General features: G+C 50.8%; 1 protein-coding gene across 1 annotated transcript in view; it reads right to left on the reverse strand.

The window, feature by feature from the left end:
- ALMS1 (ALMS1 centrosome and basal body associated protein) overlaps positions 1-17,039 on the reverse strand; it is a gene marked incomplete at both ends in the record, with an annotated part of 23,256 nt that extends 6,217 nt beyond the window's left edge. Inside the window, 4 exons of the mRNA XM_083367080.1 lie at positions 1,580-1,705; positions 4,165-5,848; positions 12,388-12,518; positions 15,911-17,039. Of these exons, the coding sequence (XP_083223206.1) occupies positions 1,580-1,705; positions 4,165-5,848; positions 12,388-12,518; positions 15,911-17,039 (3,070 nt within the window). The remainder of the gene's footprint in view (positions 1-1,579; positions 1,706-4,164; positions 5,849-12,387; positions 12,519-15,910) is intronic.
- Between the last annotated feature and the right edge of the window lie 1,655 nt (positions 17,040-18,694).

Here is an 18,694-nt window from a genome sequence, read left to right on the forward strand (position 1 = left end):
CCCTACTCTTTTGGGGGAACCTACGTAGGGATGCTTACGGCCACCACCAGAAGCTCCGAATTTCTTAACAGTTCTTAAGTGAGTGTTGTTGTTTTTTCTTCCTTGTCCCGCCTTCAGGGGCTTTGGAAGATAAGTTGACCCCCCGCTTCTTCTTCGAGGCGACCCCCTCAGATATTGGAAGACTTTAATTTAATTTAATTTATTGAGATTTCTATACCGCCCTTCTCCCAAAGGGACTCAGGGCGGTTCACAGGGCATAAATATAAATGACAATACAAAATACAATACAAAAATTAAAAGACAATTAAATCAATCAAGACGGCTCTCCTGTCGCCCTGGTCCATTCAGATCTGGTTATTGGCAGAGAGCTAATGGTGGAGCTAGCGGTGACACGGCTTTGAACTCATGATGTTGGATTCTTAAAATTTAGAACACGGAATTAAAGGTTTGGAAGGGACCTTGGAGGTCTTCTAGTCCAACCCCCCGTTGAAGCAGGAGGCCCTATGCTACTCTGCACAACAAATGGGCAGTCCAGTCTGTTCTTAAAAGCTGCAGAGAATGAAGCACCCGCAACTTCTGGAGTGGAGCCGTATCCCTGATTTAACTGTCCTCCCTCTTAGGAAGTTGCTCCTTAATCCCAGGTTGCTTCTCTCCTTGATGAGTTTCCATCCGCTGTCTGGCCTTCAGGTGTTCTGGAAAATAAGTCGACAGCCTCCTCTTCTTTGGGGCAGCCCCCCCAAATATTGGAAGACTTGCTATCACGTCTCCCCCACACCCCGAGTCCTTCTTTTCTCTGGTTTAGCTCAGGAATAACTCAGTTGTTAACCACGCTGTCATTCTAACCCAGGGATAGGCAACCTTGGCTCTTTTATGACTCGTGGACTTCAAATCCCAGAATTCCTGAGCCAGCATGGGGGAACTATGGCCCCTTCATGGCTTGTGGACTTCAACTCCCAGAATTCCTCAGCCAGCATGGGGAAACTATGCTCCCTTCATGGCTTATGGACTTCAACTCCAAAATTCCTGAGCCAGCATGGGGAAACTATGCTCCCCTTCATGGCTTGTGGACTTCAACTCCCAGAATTCCTGAGCCAGCATGGGGGAACTATGGCCCCTTCATGACTCACGGACTTCAACTTCCAGAATTCCTGAGCCAGCATGGGGGAACTATGGCCCCTTCATGACTGGTGGACTTCAACTCCAGAATTCCTCAGCCAGCATGGGGGAAACTTTGGCCCCTTCATGACTCGTGGACTTCAACTCCCAGAATTCCTCAGCCAGCATGACTCAGCATGGAAACCTCTCCCTTTCCCCTCAGCGTGGCTGGGTCAGGAATTGGAGTTGAAGTCCACGAGTCATAAAAGAGCCAAGGTGGCCTACCCCTGTAATCTAACCTAAATGCAACGGGGGTGAGGGGGTGGGATTAGATTATCTCTGAGCTGTTCCACAGCCATCCAAAACCATGGCCTCCGTTTAGTCAAACACTGCCTAGAGTTAGAAAGTGATGTGGCTGTAAAATGCACAATATTTGGGGTGGGGGGTGAGGGCAGGGCTTGGAGATCAAAGAAAGGCGGCATACCTGAATGGGAACTTTCCATCGTGGTCTCGGACCTGACCCGCGAGAGCCTCAAGGTGTCTTTTCCGCAGGGAACGTAATACACCTCCGAGCAGCCGGGAGGCTTGTAAGGCAGCACCAATGGCGGATCTGAAAGAAACGAAGCAGGAGTCGGCTTACTCTACCGGCTGCAAGGAAAAACGTTGTTTCCCGGAGGCCCGGCAATCAGCCATCAACAGGCACAGAGACACCGACAATGCTTACGTGCCATTCGAAAGAGACAAGGAAAAAGCCCAAAAGGAAATAAAGGGACCAAAACAACTCCTCGCCAGCAATTAACAGCAATCTCAACTCTACCGGCTGCAAGACAAGTGTTGTTTCCTGGAGGCCCGGCAATCAGCCATCAACAGGCACAGAGACACCGACAATGCTTACGTGCCATTCGAAAGAGACAAGGAAAAAGCCCAAAAGGAAATAAAGGGACCAAAACAACTCCTCGCCAGCAATTAACACCAATCTCAACTCTACCGGCTGCAAGACAAGTGTTGTTTCCTGGAGGCCCGGCAATCAGCCATCAACAGGCACAGAGACACCGACAACGCTTACGTGCCATTCGAAAGAGACAAGGAAAAAGCCCAAAAGGAAATAAAGGGACCAAAACAACTCCTCGCCAGCAATTAACACCAATCTCAACTCTACCGGCTGCAAGACAAGTGTTGTTTCCTGGAGGCCCGGCAATCAGCCATCAACAGGCACAGAGACACCGACAACGCTTACGTGCCATTCGAAAGAGACAAGGAAAAAGCCCAAAAGGAAATAAAGGGACCAAAACAACTCCTCGCCAGCAATTAACACCAATCTCAACTCTACCGGCTGCAAGACAAGTGTTGTTTCCTGGAGGCCCGGCAATCAGCCATCAACAGGCACAGAGACACCGACAATGCTTACGTGCCATTCGAAAGAGACAAGGAAAAAGCCCAAAAGGAAATAAAGGGACCAAAACAACTCCTCGCCAGCAATTAACACCAATCTCAACTCTACCGGCTGCAAGACAAGTGTTGTTTCCTGGAGGCCCAGCAATCAGCCATCAACAGGCACAGAGACACCGACAATGCTTACGTGCCATTCGAAAGAGACAAGGAAAAAGCCCAAAAGGAAATAAAGGGACCAAAACAACTCCTCGCCAGCAATTAACACCAATCTCAACTCTACCGGCTGCAAGACAAGTGTTGTTTCCTGGAGGCCCGGCAATCAGCCATCAACAGGCACAGAGACACCGACAACGCTTACGTGCCATTCGAAAGAGACAAGGAAAAAGCCCAAAAGGAAATAAAGGGACCAAAACAACTCCTCGCCAGCAATTAACACCAATCTCAACTCTACCGGCTGCAAGACAAGTGTTGTTTCCTGGAGGCCCGGCAATCAGCCATCAACAGGCACAGAGACACCGACAACGCTTACGTGCCATTCGAAAGAGACAAGGAAAAAGCCCAAAAGGAAATAAAGGGACCAAAACAACTCCTCGCCAGCAATTAACACCAATCTCAACTCTACCGGCTGCAAGACAAGTGTTGTTTCCTGGAGGCCCGGCAATCAGCCATCAACAGGCACAGAGAGATCGACAACATCTGTGTGTCATTCGAAAAAGACAAGCAAAAAGCCCACAAGGAAACAAAAAACGATCAAAACATGTCCTCGCCTGCGATCAACACCTCTCCTGCGTCAATCGATATGAGAATTGAGCCCAACATTTCCATTGCTAAGAAAGACAGTTGCTAAGTGAATTCTGCCCCACTTTATGACTTCTCATGCCACAGTTGTTACGTGAATCGCTGCAGTTGTTAAGTTAGTAGTTAACAGTTGTTAAATGGACCTGGCTTCCCCACTGACTTTGCTTGTCAGAATATATAGAGATAGATAGATAAATGATTGATCAATATAGATATAAATAGATTAGATTAGATAGATTGGATTGACAAGATAGATAGATAGATAGATAGATAGATAGATAGATAGATAGATAGACAGACAGACAGACAGACAGACAGACAGACAGACAGACAGATAGATAGAATGGATGATAGATAGAATGGATGATAGATAGATAGATAGATAGATAGATAGATAGATAGATAGATAGATAGATAGATAGATAGATGATTAGATTGGATAGATAGATGAGATAGATAGATAGATAGATAGATAGATAGATAGATAGATAGATAGATAGATAGATAGATATGATTAGATAGATATAGATAGATAGATAGATAGATAGATGAGATATAGATAGATGAGATAGATAGATAGATAGATAGATAGAAAGATAGATAGATATGATTAGATAAATAGATGATTAGATAGATATGATTAGAGAGATAGATAGATAGATAGATAGATAGATAGATAGATAGATAGATATGATTAGATTAGATTGGATAGATAGATAGATAGATATAGATAGATAGATAGATAGATAGATAGATAGATAGATAGATAGATAGATAGATAATTAGATTAGATTGATAGACAGATGATAGTTAAAGAGAGAGATGTGAGAGACAGAGAGACAGACAGAGAGAGAGAGAAGATGATAGATAAATTCTCACCACCAGTTTGTCCATTCAAAACGGAGATCTTGGAGGTACCAGGCATTGTCTCGGTGGGGCTTTTGTGACTCTTCGGATAAGGAGCTTGCCCATTCTCAGCGGCGACAAAGATCTCAGCAGAATAGGTGGTCTTCTCTGGGCTTTCTGTTGTTATCTGAGTGATGGCATCCGAAGACGTCCATTCAGTTTGGGAAGAAGCTGTAGCCTTCAAGTTGCCGCCCGCGCTCGGCCCACTTGAACCCCGAGCCCCGGCGTCGGCTCGAGACGGGCCCGCCCCACGACCTCGGTCTGCCAGGGGCTCTTGTAGGACCGGCTGTAGGACCGGCTTGGCCCCCGTTGGAACATCTCGAGATGATGCCTCTCGGGGAAGGGACGACGTTTCTGGAGTCTTTCGCTTCGGTTCCGTGGGCTTTGACCTGGAGGCATCTCCTACGGAAAGACGGGGAACATCCAAAGCGGCTGGCTGGACAACGTCAACCTCTGGACCGACATCTGCCCGGCCTGAAAGGTCCAATTCGAGCCGCTTTGGAGAGAGAGTAAGGTGGACCCCAGACAGGGCTTTCCTGGTGGGTGATGTGGGAGACACCGGCACGGCTGTGGAAATTGGGTCTAGGGAAGCAGCGTGTAACAGGCCGGTGCTCCCGCTGTGCCTGCTTCTGGCCTTGCGTAAATACGAATCGGGAGTAGACGTATCTTCGGGCTTGTGTGAAGGTGAATCGGAAGCAGACGCACCTTCTCTTAGGAACGCACTTCCTTCGCCTTCGGCAAGAAGGGGCTTAGCGGCGCACCCTGGCTCATCTACCGAGGGACTCTGGGAGCGCACGTGGCCCGTCTTTGGTGGAGGCAACGTCACGTGTTTTTCTGGGCCGGCGTAAATCTTATCCAGCGTTTTAGCGTATCTCCTCTGCTCAGCCAGAACTGGATCGGACCTTGGCTTCTCCTTAATGAGGTCCCGGGCTTTGAGATCTCTGCTTGGGGACCTCTCCGCGAGAGCAAGGAGGGCTTCTCGGTGAGGTCCACCCGTGGTGACCTCGAGAGGCCCAGTGGGAGGGCAGATTTTGGCGGAAGGAGATCCCTCTTTCTTCTCCGGGATACCAGCGGAAGCGAGGCGGGCCGAACCGCCAGCGTCGTCAGCGGGCAGCTGGGAGTCACCAGACTTTGGCCGCTCCTGGCTGGTCGGCCGGGCTTCCGAAGATACGGGATCACGAGCGTCGGCTTCCGCAAGGACAGCCCGGGGTGCACGGGAAGCGGGCGGAGGCGACCTCCTCCGAGAGGCAAAAGTGATAGAGGTGATTTGAATGGCGGCTTCGACGGACCCGATGCTCTCGGACATATCCAAGGGGGCTGCTCCGTGCCGGTCCTCTTTGAGCGGTGCCTTTGAGGGCCCTTTGAGTTGCGCGTCCGAGGGAACGTGAGAATCGGCTTTGGAGTCCAAGGCATTCCCGGGAGGTGGCCACAGTTGGCTGGAGGCAGGAACCTGGGCGCCGCAGAAGGCTTTAAACTCTGGGTCGGCTGCTAAGGCGCCATCGGTCACAGGCTCAGAGAACTCGGCTAGCCGCAAACCGTATTTCTGAAGGGCCATTTGCAAGTCGTGGTCTCTGGGAGCCTGCAAGAATCCCGGTTCTACCGCAGGAGCAGGACCGGGGCTTGGAAGGTTCTCGAAGCTGCTTCTCCAATGCTGACTCTATTGAATGTTCAAAAAGAAAGAGAGTCACAACACGCAGATAAACAACAGTGGAGGACTAGGAGCTTTTGATGCCTATCTGTCAAAATGAAGAGCGGTGTGTGTGTGTGTGTGACTTGAATTTTTCGTTTACACCCCCTCCCCAAATTCTCCGAGGAGGAGAAGTAGAGACTACGGAGATGTTATGAGCCTGTTTACTCCAGTGGTGAAGAAAGCAGGGGACTTTGGGCCAATCACCAGGAGGCAGTGAATTCTAGTCCTGCCTTAGCCATGAGAGCTGGATGCGTGACTTTGGGCCAATCAACAGGAGATGGTGAGTTCTAGTCTCGTCTTAGGCCTGAAAGGCAGTTAGGTGACTTTGGGCCAATCACCAGGAGACGGTGAGTTCCAGTCCTGCTTTAGGCATGAAAGTCGGCTGGGTGACTCTCGGCCAATCACCAGGAGACAGTGAGTTCTAGTCCCACCTTATGCATGAAAGCCGGCTGGGTGACTTTGGGCCAATCAACCAGACACGGTGAGTTCTAGTCCTGCCTTAGGTATAAAAGTCGGCTGAATGACTTTGAGCCAATCACCAGGAGACAGTGAATTCTAGTCTCATCTTAGGCCTGAAAGGCAGTTGGGTAACTTTGGGCCAAACACCAGGAGACGGTGAGTTCTAGTCCCGCCTTAGGCATGACAGCTGATTAGGTGACTCTGGGCCAATCACCAAGAGACGGTGAGTTCTAGTCCCGCCTTAGGCATGACAGCTGATTAGGTGACTCTGGGCCAATCAACAGGAGACGGTGAGTTCTAGTCCCGCCTTAGGCATGACAGCTGATTAGGTGACTCTGGGCCAATCACCAGGAGACGGTGAGCTCTAGTCCCGCCTTAGGCATGACAGCCGGCTGGGTGACTTTGGGCCAGTCATTCTCTCTCCGCCTAAGCAACCTCACAGGGTTGTTGTGGTGGGGAAAAACAGGAGGAGGAAGAGGAAGGGGTGTTGGACAATTGCCACCTTGAGTGATTTGTGAAAATAACCAAGGCGAGATACAAATTAAATAAATAACGGTGGTGATAATGTAAAGTATCCCAATTTAAACCCTCTCCAAAAATCCTAAGGACTTGAGAAGTAGACATATTTTATCTTCTGGGAATCGGGCTTCTGAAACCCAACTTGGTGGTAGATTCAGCATCCTTTCCGGGGGGACAGAATTGTGAAAAGATGCCACCAGGCCACACAGCCAACAAGGAAGGAACAAAAAAATATTAAAATAAAATAAAATAAACTGTAAAGATAGCAAAAGAGCCGCATAAAGCAGGCGTGGCTTCATATTTGTTTTCATTTTCAGCATGTGAAGAAAGAAAAAAAAAGAGAGCAAAGGTTTCCAATGGCTGCTTGCTTTCCCCCCCCCCCCAAAAAAAATAGCCAAGCGCTTAACAGACATCAGATGCAGAAAGATCTAAAAAAAAAAAATCCATTAGAAGCAAAGAGGGGAAACAAAGCCGTCGCAAAGGATGCAACAAAACAGAACAATTATCCCCACTGAAGACTGGAAGGCAACCAGGCCTTGGCAGCCTTCCCGGGAGAAAACACACACAAGAGCGAGGCTGCACAATTTAAATCGTTTCTCTTACACCTTACATGCCAGGAGAACGGGGGGGGGGGGGGGGGGGGGCTGGTGTGATTCATGGACCGAAAGCGGATTTAATTCACCTGACAACGCTGATCATAAATAAAGATGTTGAGGTGTTGTTATTAAATCTTTTGATTTGGTACGACGTTTTTTTGTAGCAGGAAGTCAGCTTTGGAGGCCAAGGCCCTTAATTTCTATCTGCAGCCCTTTGAAAAGATTCTATCTGTCTGTCTGTCTGTCTATCTATCTATCTATCTATCTATCTATCTATCTATCTATCTATCTATCTCTATATATCACCTATCTCCTACCTATGTACCTATCTGTCACCCACCTATGTACCTATGTACCTGTCTATCTCCTGCCTGCCTGCCTGCCATCTATCTATCTATCTATCTATCTATCTATCTATCTATCTATCTATCTATCTTATACATTTAATAAATCAAATCAATCAATAAAAAAAATCTATCATCTATCATCTATCTATCCATCCATCCATCCATCCATCCATCCATCCATCCATCCATCTATCATCCTATCTATCTATCTATCTATCTATCTATCTATCTATCTATCTATCTATCTAATTTATCTGTAAAATTGATTTACAAAATTTATTTGTATCAACCATATCTAGCGACTGGGTGGCTTACAACATAAAACATTAAAACCATCCATTTTAAAAACACAGCAGATTAAAAATATCAATAGGAAAGGTGCAGTCGTCTTATGAAAAAGAAGCTTTGAATGTACTTTGGCGGAGAAAGGAAGAGGTGGCATTTCTTTTGAAAGTTTTTTATTACTATTATTATTATTATTCATGGACATGATACATCCAAGACGGCATCGGGACTGCTTGTTGCCAAATAATCTTTCTCGGAATGTTTGCAAGGGCAGGAGCTGATAAAACCCATTCCAGCATCTGACTTGCGTTAAAAGAGAAATCAAAATAAGTATCAGAAGCTGATACTACCGATACTACTTTTCCTACCGAGCATTCCCTACAGCACAAAGGAAGGAAAGACCTTCGTGAAAATAGCTCTGAATCTCAATAAAGCAAAAACAAGATATTACATTTCTTTGGAGGAATGCGTATGTGTGCCTGCTAATTTTACACAAGGCAGGGAGATTCTGGTCTAAATCAACACTGGTAGCGTTGGGGTTTCATTTCCTTTCTGAACAGCCCCGCTGAACAAGGCTGGAGACCATTATCATCCCAGGAAAGTTATTTCTTTCAATATAAAGGACTTTCTTATTAATAACGGAATGTATCAGTGGCCAGGTCAGAGGTGAACCGGGAGCGGAGAAACAGGCATCCAGCAGAAAACTGTATTTTTTAAAAAAAAAAACCTTCATTTTTCCGAATTTTAATATTAAGCTTAACAGGAACCAGAGATAGTGCCTGTTAGCCTTTCATAAGGCCCCAAAAACCATCTTCCTGTACCTGGAGGGCTGAGAGAAGGAAGGGAGGGAGGGAGGGAGAAGGAAGAAGAGAGAAGGAAGGAAAGAGAAGGAAGGAAGGAAGGAAGGAAGGAAGGAAGGAAGGAAGGAAGGAAGGAAGGAAGGATAGAGAAGGAAGGAAGGAAGGAAGGATAGAGAAGGAAGGAAGGAAGGATAGAGAAGGAAGGAAAAGGAAGGAAGGAAGGAAGGAAGGAAGGAAGGAAGGAAGGAAGGAAGGATAGAGAAGGAAGGAAGGATAGAGAAGGAAGGAAAAGGAAGGAAGGAAGGAAGGAAGGATAGAGAAGGAAGGAAGGAAGGAAGGAAGGAAGGAAGGAAGGAAGGATAGAGAAGGAAGGAAGGAAGGAAGGATAGAGAAGGAAGGAAGGAAGGAAGGATAGAGAAGGAAGGAAGGAAGGAAGGAAGGAAGGAAGGATAGAGAAGGAAGGAAGGAAGGAAGGATAGAGAAGGAAGGAAGGAAGGAAGGAAGGAAGGAAGGAAGGAAGGAAGGAAGAACAGAGAAGGAAGGAAGGGATAGAGATGGAAGAACAGAGAAGGAAGGAAAGAGAAGGAAGGAAGGAAGGAAGGAAGGAAGAACAGAAGGAAGGAAGGAAGGAAGGAAGGAAGGAAGGAAGGAAGGAAGGAAGGAAGGAAGGAAGGAAGGGAGGAAGGAAGGAAGGAAGGAAGGCGAAAGTAACTGACATTGCCTTGGGAGGGAGCTCATCCTGGAGCTGATCCGGTGTCGGCAACATCCGGCAGGAGCAAAGCCCGGCCACTTTCGCCAAGAAAAGCGAGAAGAGCGTGGATCCCACAGAGACCGCACGGCAGTCGGTCAAAGAGCCAGCGAGCTCTTCTGGAGACTCATGCAGCGGATCCCGTGCCAGACACACCCACCTCCCATCGCCAGGAGGTTTGGCTGGCATTTAAAAAGGGGGGACGGGGAAAGAAGCGGGCAGCATTCGGGTGCCGGCTTCAAAACACGCCAGAATATATGTGTATATATATATGCTGACCCCCGGGTCACCACTGGCGACAGCCCCGTCCTCGGCTGATGCTGGAAACAGACAAGACACAGCTCAGAAGCGGTGGGGCTGCCCCCGCGGGAGGGAGATAAAATGTCCCCCCCCCCAGCACGACTAAACGTGTACAGGCGGTCCTCGACTTACGGCCCCAATCCAGCCCAACACATCCGTCGCTAAGTGAAACACTCGTTAAGGGCGTCCTGCCCCGGACTTACGACTTTGTCTCCGTCGTTAAGCGAATCAGCGCAGCTGTTAAGTTAGGGACGCCTAAGGTCGTTAAGTGAATCCGGCTTCCCCCTGTTGACTTCGCTTGTCAGAAGGTCGCCAAAGCGGATCGCGGGACCCTGCGACCGTCGTAAAGAGGAGTCAGCGGCCAGGTGCCTGAACTTCGATCACGTGACCCTTGCGGGGACGCTGCGACGGTTGTTAAGTGGGAAAAGTTTGTCTCAAGCCACCCTTTTCGCTGCTGTTGTAAGTTTGAATGGTCGCTAAATGAACGGTTGTACGTCGAGGACTGTCTGCGTAGTACAGACAAGCCCTCATAGTACTTTTCCCATTATGCTTCTACCTCATGAAGGTTGGCCAAGCTTGTTGGGGTAATGATAAAGGAGAAAGGAATGGGCTCGGAGGAGGAGGACTGTGGGGTCCTTGGTGCTCTCTGAGCTGGGTGGTTTGTTGCAGACGTTTCATCACCTAACTAGGTAACACAATCAATGCTAGAAGGGTGTGGGGTTTGCAGAGAGGAGGAGGAGGAGGAGGAGGAGGAGGAGGAGGAGGACTGTGGGGTCCTTGGTGCTCTCTGAGCTGGGTGGTTTCCTTGCAGATGTTTCATTACCCAACTAGGGAACATCATCAGCGCAAGCAGGGTGTGGGGTTTGCAGGGAGGAGGAGGAGGAGGAGAAGGAGGAGGAGAAATGACAACTGTGGGGTCCTTGATGCTCTCTGAGCTTGGTGGTTTTCTAATAGATCTTTCATAACCCAACTAGGGAATATCATCAGTGCTAGAAGGAAGAAGAGTTTGCAGAGAAGAGGAGGAGGAGGAGGAGGAGGAGGAGGAGGGGGGGAGGAGGAGGAGGAGGAGGAAGAAGAGGAGGAGGAGGGGGACTGTGGAGTCCTTGGTTCCCTCTGAGCTGGGTGGCTTCCTTGCAGACGTCTCATGACCCAACTAGGGAACATCATTGGTGTTAGAAGGGAGTGGGCTCGGAGGAGGAGGAGGAAGAGGAAGAAGAGGAGGAGAAAGACTGTGGGGTCCTTGGTGCTCTATGAGCTGGGTGGTTTCCTTGTGGACGTTTCATGACCCAAATAGGTAACACAATCAGTGGTAGAAGGGTGTGAGGTTTGCAGAGAGAGGAGGAGGAGGAAGGGACTGTGAGGTCCTTGGTGCTCTAATGGTTTGGAGACGTTTCATGACCCAACTAGGGAACGTCATCAATGCTAGAAGGGAGGGGGATTGTGTGGGAGGGGGAGGAGGAAGAGGAGGACTGTGGGGTCCTCGGTGCTCTCTGTGCTTGGTTGTTTTCTTGCAGACGTTGCGTGACCCAACTAGGGAACATCATCAGTGCTAGAAGGGAGGGGGGTTTGCAGAGAGGAGGAGGAAGAGGAGGAGGACGACGACAACAACAACGACTGTGGGGTCCTTGGTGCTCTCTCAGCTGGGTGGTTTTCTTTGCAGACGTTTCAAGACCCAACTAGGGAACATCATCAGTGCTAGAACGGAGGAGGAGGAGGAGGAGGAGGAGGAAGACGACTGTGGGGTCCTTGGTGCTCTCTGGGCTGGGTGGTTTTTTGCAGACGTTGCGTGACCCAACTAGGGAACATCATCAGTGCTAGAAGGGAGGGGGGTTTGAGGAGGAGGAGGAGGAGGAGGAGGAGGAGGAGGAGGAGGAGGAGGAGGAGGAAGACGACTGTGGGGTCCTGGGTGCTCTCTGAGCTGGGTGGTTTTCTTGCAGACGTTGCGTGACCCAACTAGGGACCGTTACCAGAGCCCAGAAGCACGAAAAACAAACCACCTTCCCACCAAGGCTACATACACACAGGGAGCAAATTCCACTCCCTGCTCTTGACGATGCTTCTTGGCCGAGAGGGGAAAGGCTTTCAAAGAAAAGACCATGAAATTCCTTGGAAAAAGCGCCTTGGGGACGGCCTGCCTCGAAGGGCCACGAGCTCCCGATCGCTGGAGGTTTTCCGAGGGGAGGTCCGGTTTGGGAGGGAGCACAGGGCTGGGATGAGGTGACCTAGAAGCCCCTGCCCTGTTACGAATTATGGTCTCTACCGCGCTTGTGAGCTGGGAGTTTCATCTCCGTAAGAGGCAACTTACTGGAGAGACGCGACTGCACCGTTTTATTTTACGACTCAAGAGAATTGCAGGCGAGAAAGGTTTCCCGCAAGCAAAAAAAAGAAATTATGATTGGCCCGATTCTGAAACGCTTCCTGAATTGTCACCCGGCAAGTTTCAGAGTTTTACCTCCAGACGTTCCGCTTCTCCAGAGCAGGAAAGCTGCTCCTTCTTCATTTGTTCTATCATCCGCCTGTCTTCTTCGGTCAGTTCGGGGATGAAGTACTGAGGCTGGGTGGCCAGTTTTACTCTCACCCAGGCTGCGAGAGGGAGAGCGTGGGAAAGGGGGGAGAGAGAAAGGGAGAGAGGGAGAGTGTGGGAAAGGGGGGAGAGAGAAAGGGAAAGAGAGAGTGGGAAAGGGGGGAGAGAGAAAGGGAGACAGGGAGAGCGTGGGAAAGGGGGGAGAGAGAAAGGGAGAGAGGGAGAGTGTGGGAAAGGGGGAGAGAAAAAGGGAAAGAGAGAGTGGGAAAGGGGGGAGAGAGAAAGGGAGAGAGGGAGAGCGTTGGAAAGGGGGGAGAGAGAAAGGGAAAGAGAGAGTGGGAAAGGTGGGAGAGAGAAAGGGAGACAGGGAGAGCGTGGGAAAGGGGGGAGAGAGAAAGGGAGAGAGGGAGAGCGTGGGAAAGGGGGGAGAGAAAAAGGGAAAGAGAGAGTGGGAAAGGGGGGAGAAAGGGAGAGAGGGAGAGCGTGGGAAAGGGGGGAGAGAGAAAGGGAAAGAGAGAGTGGGAAAGGGGGGAGAGAGAAAGGGAGACAGGGAGAGCGTGGGAAAGGGGGGAGAGAGAAAGGGAGAGAGGGAGAGCGTGGGAAAGGGGGGAGAGAAAGGGAAAGAGAGTGGGAAAGGGGGAGAAAGGGAAAGAGAGTGGGAAAGGGGGGAGAGAGAAAGGGAGAGGGAGAGCATGGGAAAGGGGGGAAAGAGAAAGGGAAAGAGAGAGTGGGAAAGCGGGGAGAGAGAAAGGGAGAGAGGGAGAGCGTGGGAAAGCGGGGAGGGAGAAAGGGAGAGAGGGAGAGCGTGGGAAAGCGGGGAGAGAGAAAGGGAGAGAGGGAGAGTGTGGGAAAGGGGGGAGAGAGAAAGGGAGAGAGGGAGAGCGTGGGAAAGGGGGGAGAGAGAAAGGGAGAGGGAGAGCGTGGGGAAGGGGGGAGATAGAAAGGGAGAGAGGGAGAGTGTGGGAAAGGGGGGAGAGAAAGGGAAAGAGAGTGGGAAAGGGGGAGAAAGGGAAAGAGAGAGTGGGAAAGGGGGGAGAGAGAAAGGGAGACAGGGAGAGCGTGGGAAAGGGGGGAGAGAGAAAGGGAGAGAGGGAGAGCGTGGAAAAGCGGGGAGAGAGAAAGGGAGAGAGGGAGAGCGTGGGAAAGGGGGGAGAAAGGGAGAGAGGGAGAGCGTGGGAAAGGGGGGAGAGAGAAAGGGAGAGAGGGAGAGCATGGGAAAGGGGGGAGAGAAAACAGAGGGAGGAAGGGAAAAAGTAAGAGAGGGAGAGAGGGAGAGGGGGAGGGAGAGAGAGAGTGTAAGACAGAGAGAAAGGGAGAAAGAGAGACAGAGATAGGGAAAGAGGGAAAGAGGGAGAGGGAGGGAGAGAGAGATGGAGACAGGGAGAGGAAGACCGAGAGAGAGAATGGAGGGAGGGAGGGAGAGAGGGAGAGAGTAAGACAGGGAGAGAGGGACAGGAAGAGGGAGGGAGGGGAGAGATGGAGAGAGGTAGTGGAAGACAGAGAAAGGGAGAGGGAAAGAGAGAAAGAGAAGAAGAGACAGGAAGAGGGAGGGAGAGGAAGAAAGAAAGGGTGAGAGAGAAAAGGAGGGAGGGAGAGAGGGAGGGATAGAGGGAGACAGGGAGAGAGAGAGAGGGAGAGTGAGCGTGGAAAAGAGAGAGAGAGAGATAGGGAAAGAGGGAAAGAGAGAGTAAGACAAGAAGAGAGAGGGAGAGGGAGGGAGAGGGAGAGGAAGAAAGGGAGGAAGAGGGTGAGAGAAAAGCAGGGAGGGGAAGAGAGAGGGAGAGGGAGGGAGAGATGGAGAGGGGAAGACAGGGAGGGAGGGAGGGAGGGAGGAGGAGGAGGGAGGGGGAGGGAGAGAGAAGGAGAGAAAGGGAGGGAGAGAGAGATGGAGAGGGAGTGGAAGACAGGGAGAGGGAGGGGGAAAGAGAGACACAGACAGGGAAAGAGGAAAAGAGAGAAAGACAAGAAGAGACAGGGAGAGGGAGGGAGAGGAGAAAAAAGAGGGTGAGAGAGAAAAGGAGGGAGAGGAAGAGAGGGAGAGAGGGAAAAATGACGGTTACATGACAAAGAGTAAGGTGTTTTCTAGGGGCTTTTACAGCCCCCAAACCGTTTTTAAAATGCTCACCTGCCAGAAATACGTGCCACGTTTGTGCCTTTGCAGGTAATCCTCAGCTTAGGACGACGGGGGCCAGCATTTCCACTGCTAAGCGAGGCCGTTGTTAAGTGAGGCGCACCCAGTTTTATGACCGTTTCGCCAGGATGGTTAAGCAGATCCCTGCAGCTCTTAAGTCAAGCTGGCTTCTCCTCTTGACATGACCGGTTGCTAATTTCACAGCTGCCGCGACCCATTTAGCAACGGTGGCAAGCAAAGGGGTAATAATGGGGGCAAAACTCAGCTTGACCACTGTCTCGGTTAGCCACAGAAATTTGGGGCACAGTGGCGGTCGTAAGGCAAGGACTGCCCGCATAGGAACAACTAGAGCAGGCCTGTTCGGAGGAAATCAGTTCTCTTTTGTAAACAGATGACTAATTATTGAAAATATCAATTACGCCATTCCCTGAAGTAGCATTTGGCATTCCCCCCGTGACATAATTATCCTCGGAAAATCCTTTCTCTCCTTCGCTCCCGAAAACAACTTCAAAAAAGAAAGAAAGAATCTGGCATGGTCAGGTTGGACCCAATTAAATGTGTTTAAGGAATGCTAAGACTCTGAGTTCTAGTCCTGCCTTAGCCATGAAAGCCGGCTGGGTGACTTTGGGCCAACCACCGGGAGACGGTGAGTTCTAGTCCTGCCTTAGCCTTGAAAGCCGGCTGGGTGACTTTGGGCCAACCACCGGGAGACGGTGAGTTCTAGTCCTGCCTTAGCCATGAAAGCCGGCTGGGTGACTTTGGGCCAATCACCGGGAGATGGTGAGTTCTAGTCCCGCCTTAGGCATGAAAGCCAGCTGGGCAACTTTGGGCCAATCACCGGGAGACGGTGAGTTCTAGTCCTGCCTTAGCCATGAAAGCCGGCTGGGTGACTTTGAGCCAATCACTGGGAGACGGTGAGTTCTAGTCCCACCTTAGGTATGAAAGCCAGCTGGGCGACTTTGGGACCATCAGCAGGAGATGGTGAGTTCTAGTCCTGCCTTAGCCATGAAAGCCGGCTGGGTGACTTTGAGCCAATCACCAGGAGACGGTGAGTTCTAGTCCCGCCTTAGGTATGAAAGTCGGCTGGGTGACTTTTAGCCATTCCCTCTCTCTGAGCCCAACCCTCTTCTCAGGGTTGTTGTTGTGGGCAAAACAGGAAGAGGAAGGTGTGTTGGATCTTTGTCTCCTTCAGATATTTGTAAAATAAATAAATAAATAAACATGAGATCAAAATCCAATCGAAGAAAGAAAAGCCCGGCATATAAATGTAATCAATTCATCACAAATCAGGGAGGTTTTCAGAGTTTTTCTGTTACTTACCGCGGGCTTTTTCTTCTTCTTCCTTTACGCTCTGGAGGATCTGAGTGGCATGGAGGACGGGCTGTTCTACTTCCAGGAGGGTTTTGACCCGCACTGCCAACGAGTCCAGACTGCTGCCGTTTTCGCTCCCTCGGGCACCAACTTCCCCTCTGCTGAAAGCTGAGCCGGGGGCCGAAACGGAGGAGGGCTCTTTCGGACCTGACCCATCGTGCTCCTCCGCCCTGCGGATCGTGGGACGTTCGTACCGGAGCAGCTCCTTCACTCTGGCGCCCAGGGAGTCCACGCTGCTGCTGTTGGCGCTTTCGTGCGAGCTGCCGGTCCCTTTCGGCCGAGTCTCCTTCCCTTTTTCCTCGATGCGGGGAAAACCTCCCAAGAGCTTGGATACGTCGTCCAGAGTACCCGCTTCTGAAACAGCCCGGATTTCGTTCAGATTCGGAGAAGGGCTGGCGTGAACGTCGACAGACCTGCTTGTCGGAACGGGCACACTCGCAGCTGTCCTGGGGCAGCCTTCAGGATCGGATCGCGTTAGGGGTTTCGTCGTCCCGCGATCTTCGTTCGCTTTCCGGGATTCTGGCCTCGGCTCTGGCGCTACGAGTGGCTCCTTGTGGCAGAAGCCCACCATCGGCAGACCTTCCCAGCTTAGGCTCCCCGTGATACCCTCCTTGGCCACGCTCCCGTCCCACGACCAGCCTCGCCGAATCCCTGGCGCGTTTCTCCCGATTGAACCGCAACCTCCGGAAAAATCACCGCTGTCAATATATTTTAGCGAACCGGAAGAAGAGAGGGACAAAAGAGATCTGAATTTCCCGCTTGAAGGCCCGGCGTCTACCTCTGCCGGAAGCTCCTGGCTCTCTTCGGGGACCTTTGACCCCAGGAAGGACTCGCCTCTTTCTCTGCCGGGAATCGCGCCGGAAGATCCTATTTCTTCCCTCGTTGGCTTTTCGTCCCTGTCGTGGGACGAAGAGCCAGGTTTTACTCGGCCCGCACCGAGTTGGCTTGGGTCAAAATTGTCCTCCGGCGACGCCGCAATTTTTGTGGGTCTTTCCTTAGCCAAGTTGGAGGGAGCCCCCGGGATGACCTGAGTCTCTTCCGCTGAAACGGGAAGAGACGGAGAGCCGGGAACAGACATGGCGAGAGGGGGTGTAACCGCGCCAGATTTCCAGGGAAAGCTGCTCGGATGGAGATCTCGGCTGGGTTGTGGAGAAGGCTGGGTGGGTTGCGAAGTGTCAACGACAACAACTGATCCTGCCCCAGAAGACCCACCGAGCAGAGAGGAATTCAGGGTAAGCCGCGTAGCGTCTTTCCCAGACTGTGAATCTTGGGAAAGAAAAATAAGAATTAAGGTCGATTCCCATCAAGTGGTGGTCAGGCAACGAAACAAAGACAGCATGACGTGAGTGACAGGTGATTCGAGAAGAAGAAGTAACTTCAGACAACCAGCAGACAGGAGGATCAAGTTCTAGTAGAGGCAGTCCTTGACTTACAACCGTTCATGTTGCGACTATGCGTTGAATGACCGTCCGGAGTTACCAAAAAGGTGACTTATTGCCCTTTTTCACACGACCGTCGCAGCCTCGCCGCGGCCAGGTGATCGAAATTTGGACGCTCGGCCACTGACTCCTGTTTATGACGGTCACGGCGTCCTGGGAGGGTGTCACGTGATTTCCCCTTTGAGACCTCCTGACGAGCAAAGTCAATCAGGAAGTCAGCTTCTCTTAACAAGCCGTGTTACTAATTTGACAACTGTCGTGATTTGCTTAGCAACTGTGGGAAGAAAGGTCGTAAAGTGGGGCCAAAATTCACTTCGCGACCGTTGTGCTTAGCAACAGAAATTCGGGGCTCAGTTGTGGTCATAGGTAGAGGACTACCTGCTGTATGTTATCAAAAAACTTAATACAGGGCAGGGCTTTTCAACCTTTTCGCCCATTGTACCACTTTTAGGATATGGCAAGATCCGAGTACCACCGGTCACCTAGCAAGGGGTCAAAAACGTGATGACCAAAAAAAAACAAAAAAGGAAAAAAGTGATGAAGTACAGGTAGTCCTCGACTTACAACAATTCGCTTAGTGACTGTTCGAAGTTACAATGGCACTGAAAAAAGTGCCCCCAAGCCACAGCCGAGCAAGACACCTGCCTGCCCGCCCAGCGGCGCTCTTCCTCCTGTCCGAGGTTTTCATTGTTGTGAGCATTTCTGTTGAGGATTGGCAATGGGGGTGGGGTGGGGGGTGTTTGGTTTTTATTCCCCCCCCCCATCTGCTGGGTGGTTGCAGCAGGTTTTGGTCACTTCACATGACCCTGGGACACTGTGACCGTCATAAATATGAATGAGTTGTTAAGCATCTGAATGTAAATCACAAGACCCTGGAGATGCTGCAACATTCCAGCTGATCGGCGCTTCTTCTGGGCTCAGCAGAAGTGCCAGGATGAACGCCGAGCTCCAGCTGGATCCTGGCGCTGATCCCGGTGCTTCCGCTGAGCCCCGACAGCCCTGCGGCTCCAGCCGTCTCTCGCTCAGGCTTGGGCGGTGCTGCCACCGGTTCAGCTCGTTCCCCTCCCCCGCTACCACTTTCCTAGGATGGCCGCGTACCACCTGCCAGGTGCCAATGTACCACAGGTGGTACCCGTACCACCGGTTGAAAAGCCCTGGTATAGAGCAGGGGTAGGCCACCTTGGCTCTTTTATGACTCGTGGACTTCAACTCCCAGAATTCCTGAGCCAGCCATGCTGAGGGGAAATGAGAGGCTTCCATGCTGAACCATGCTGGCTCAGGAATTCTGGGAGTT

This window comes from Vipera ursinii (assembly GCF_947247035.1).
Source record: "Vipera ursinii genome assembly, chromosome: 7".
Lineage (NCBI taxonomy): Eukaryota > Metazoa > Chordata > Lepidosauria > Squamata > Viperidae > Vipera > Vipera ursinii.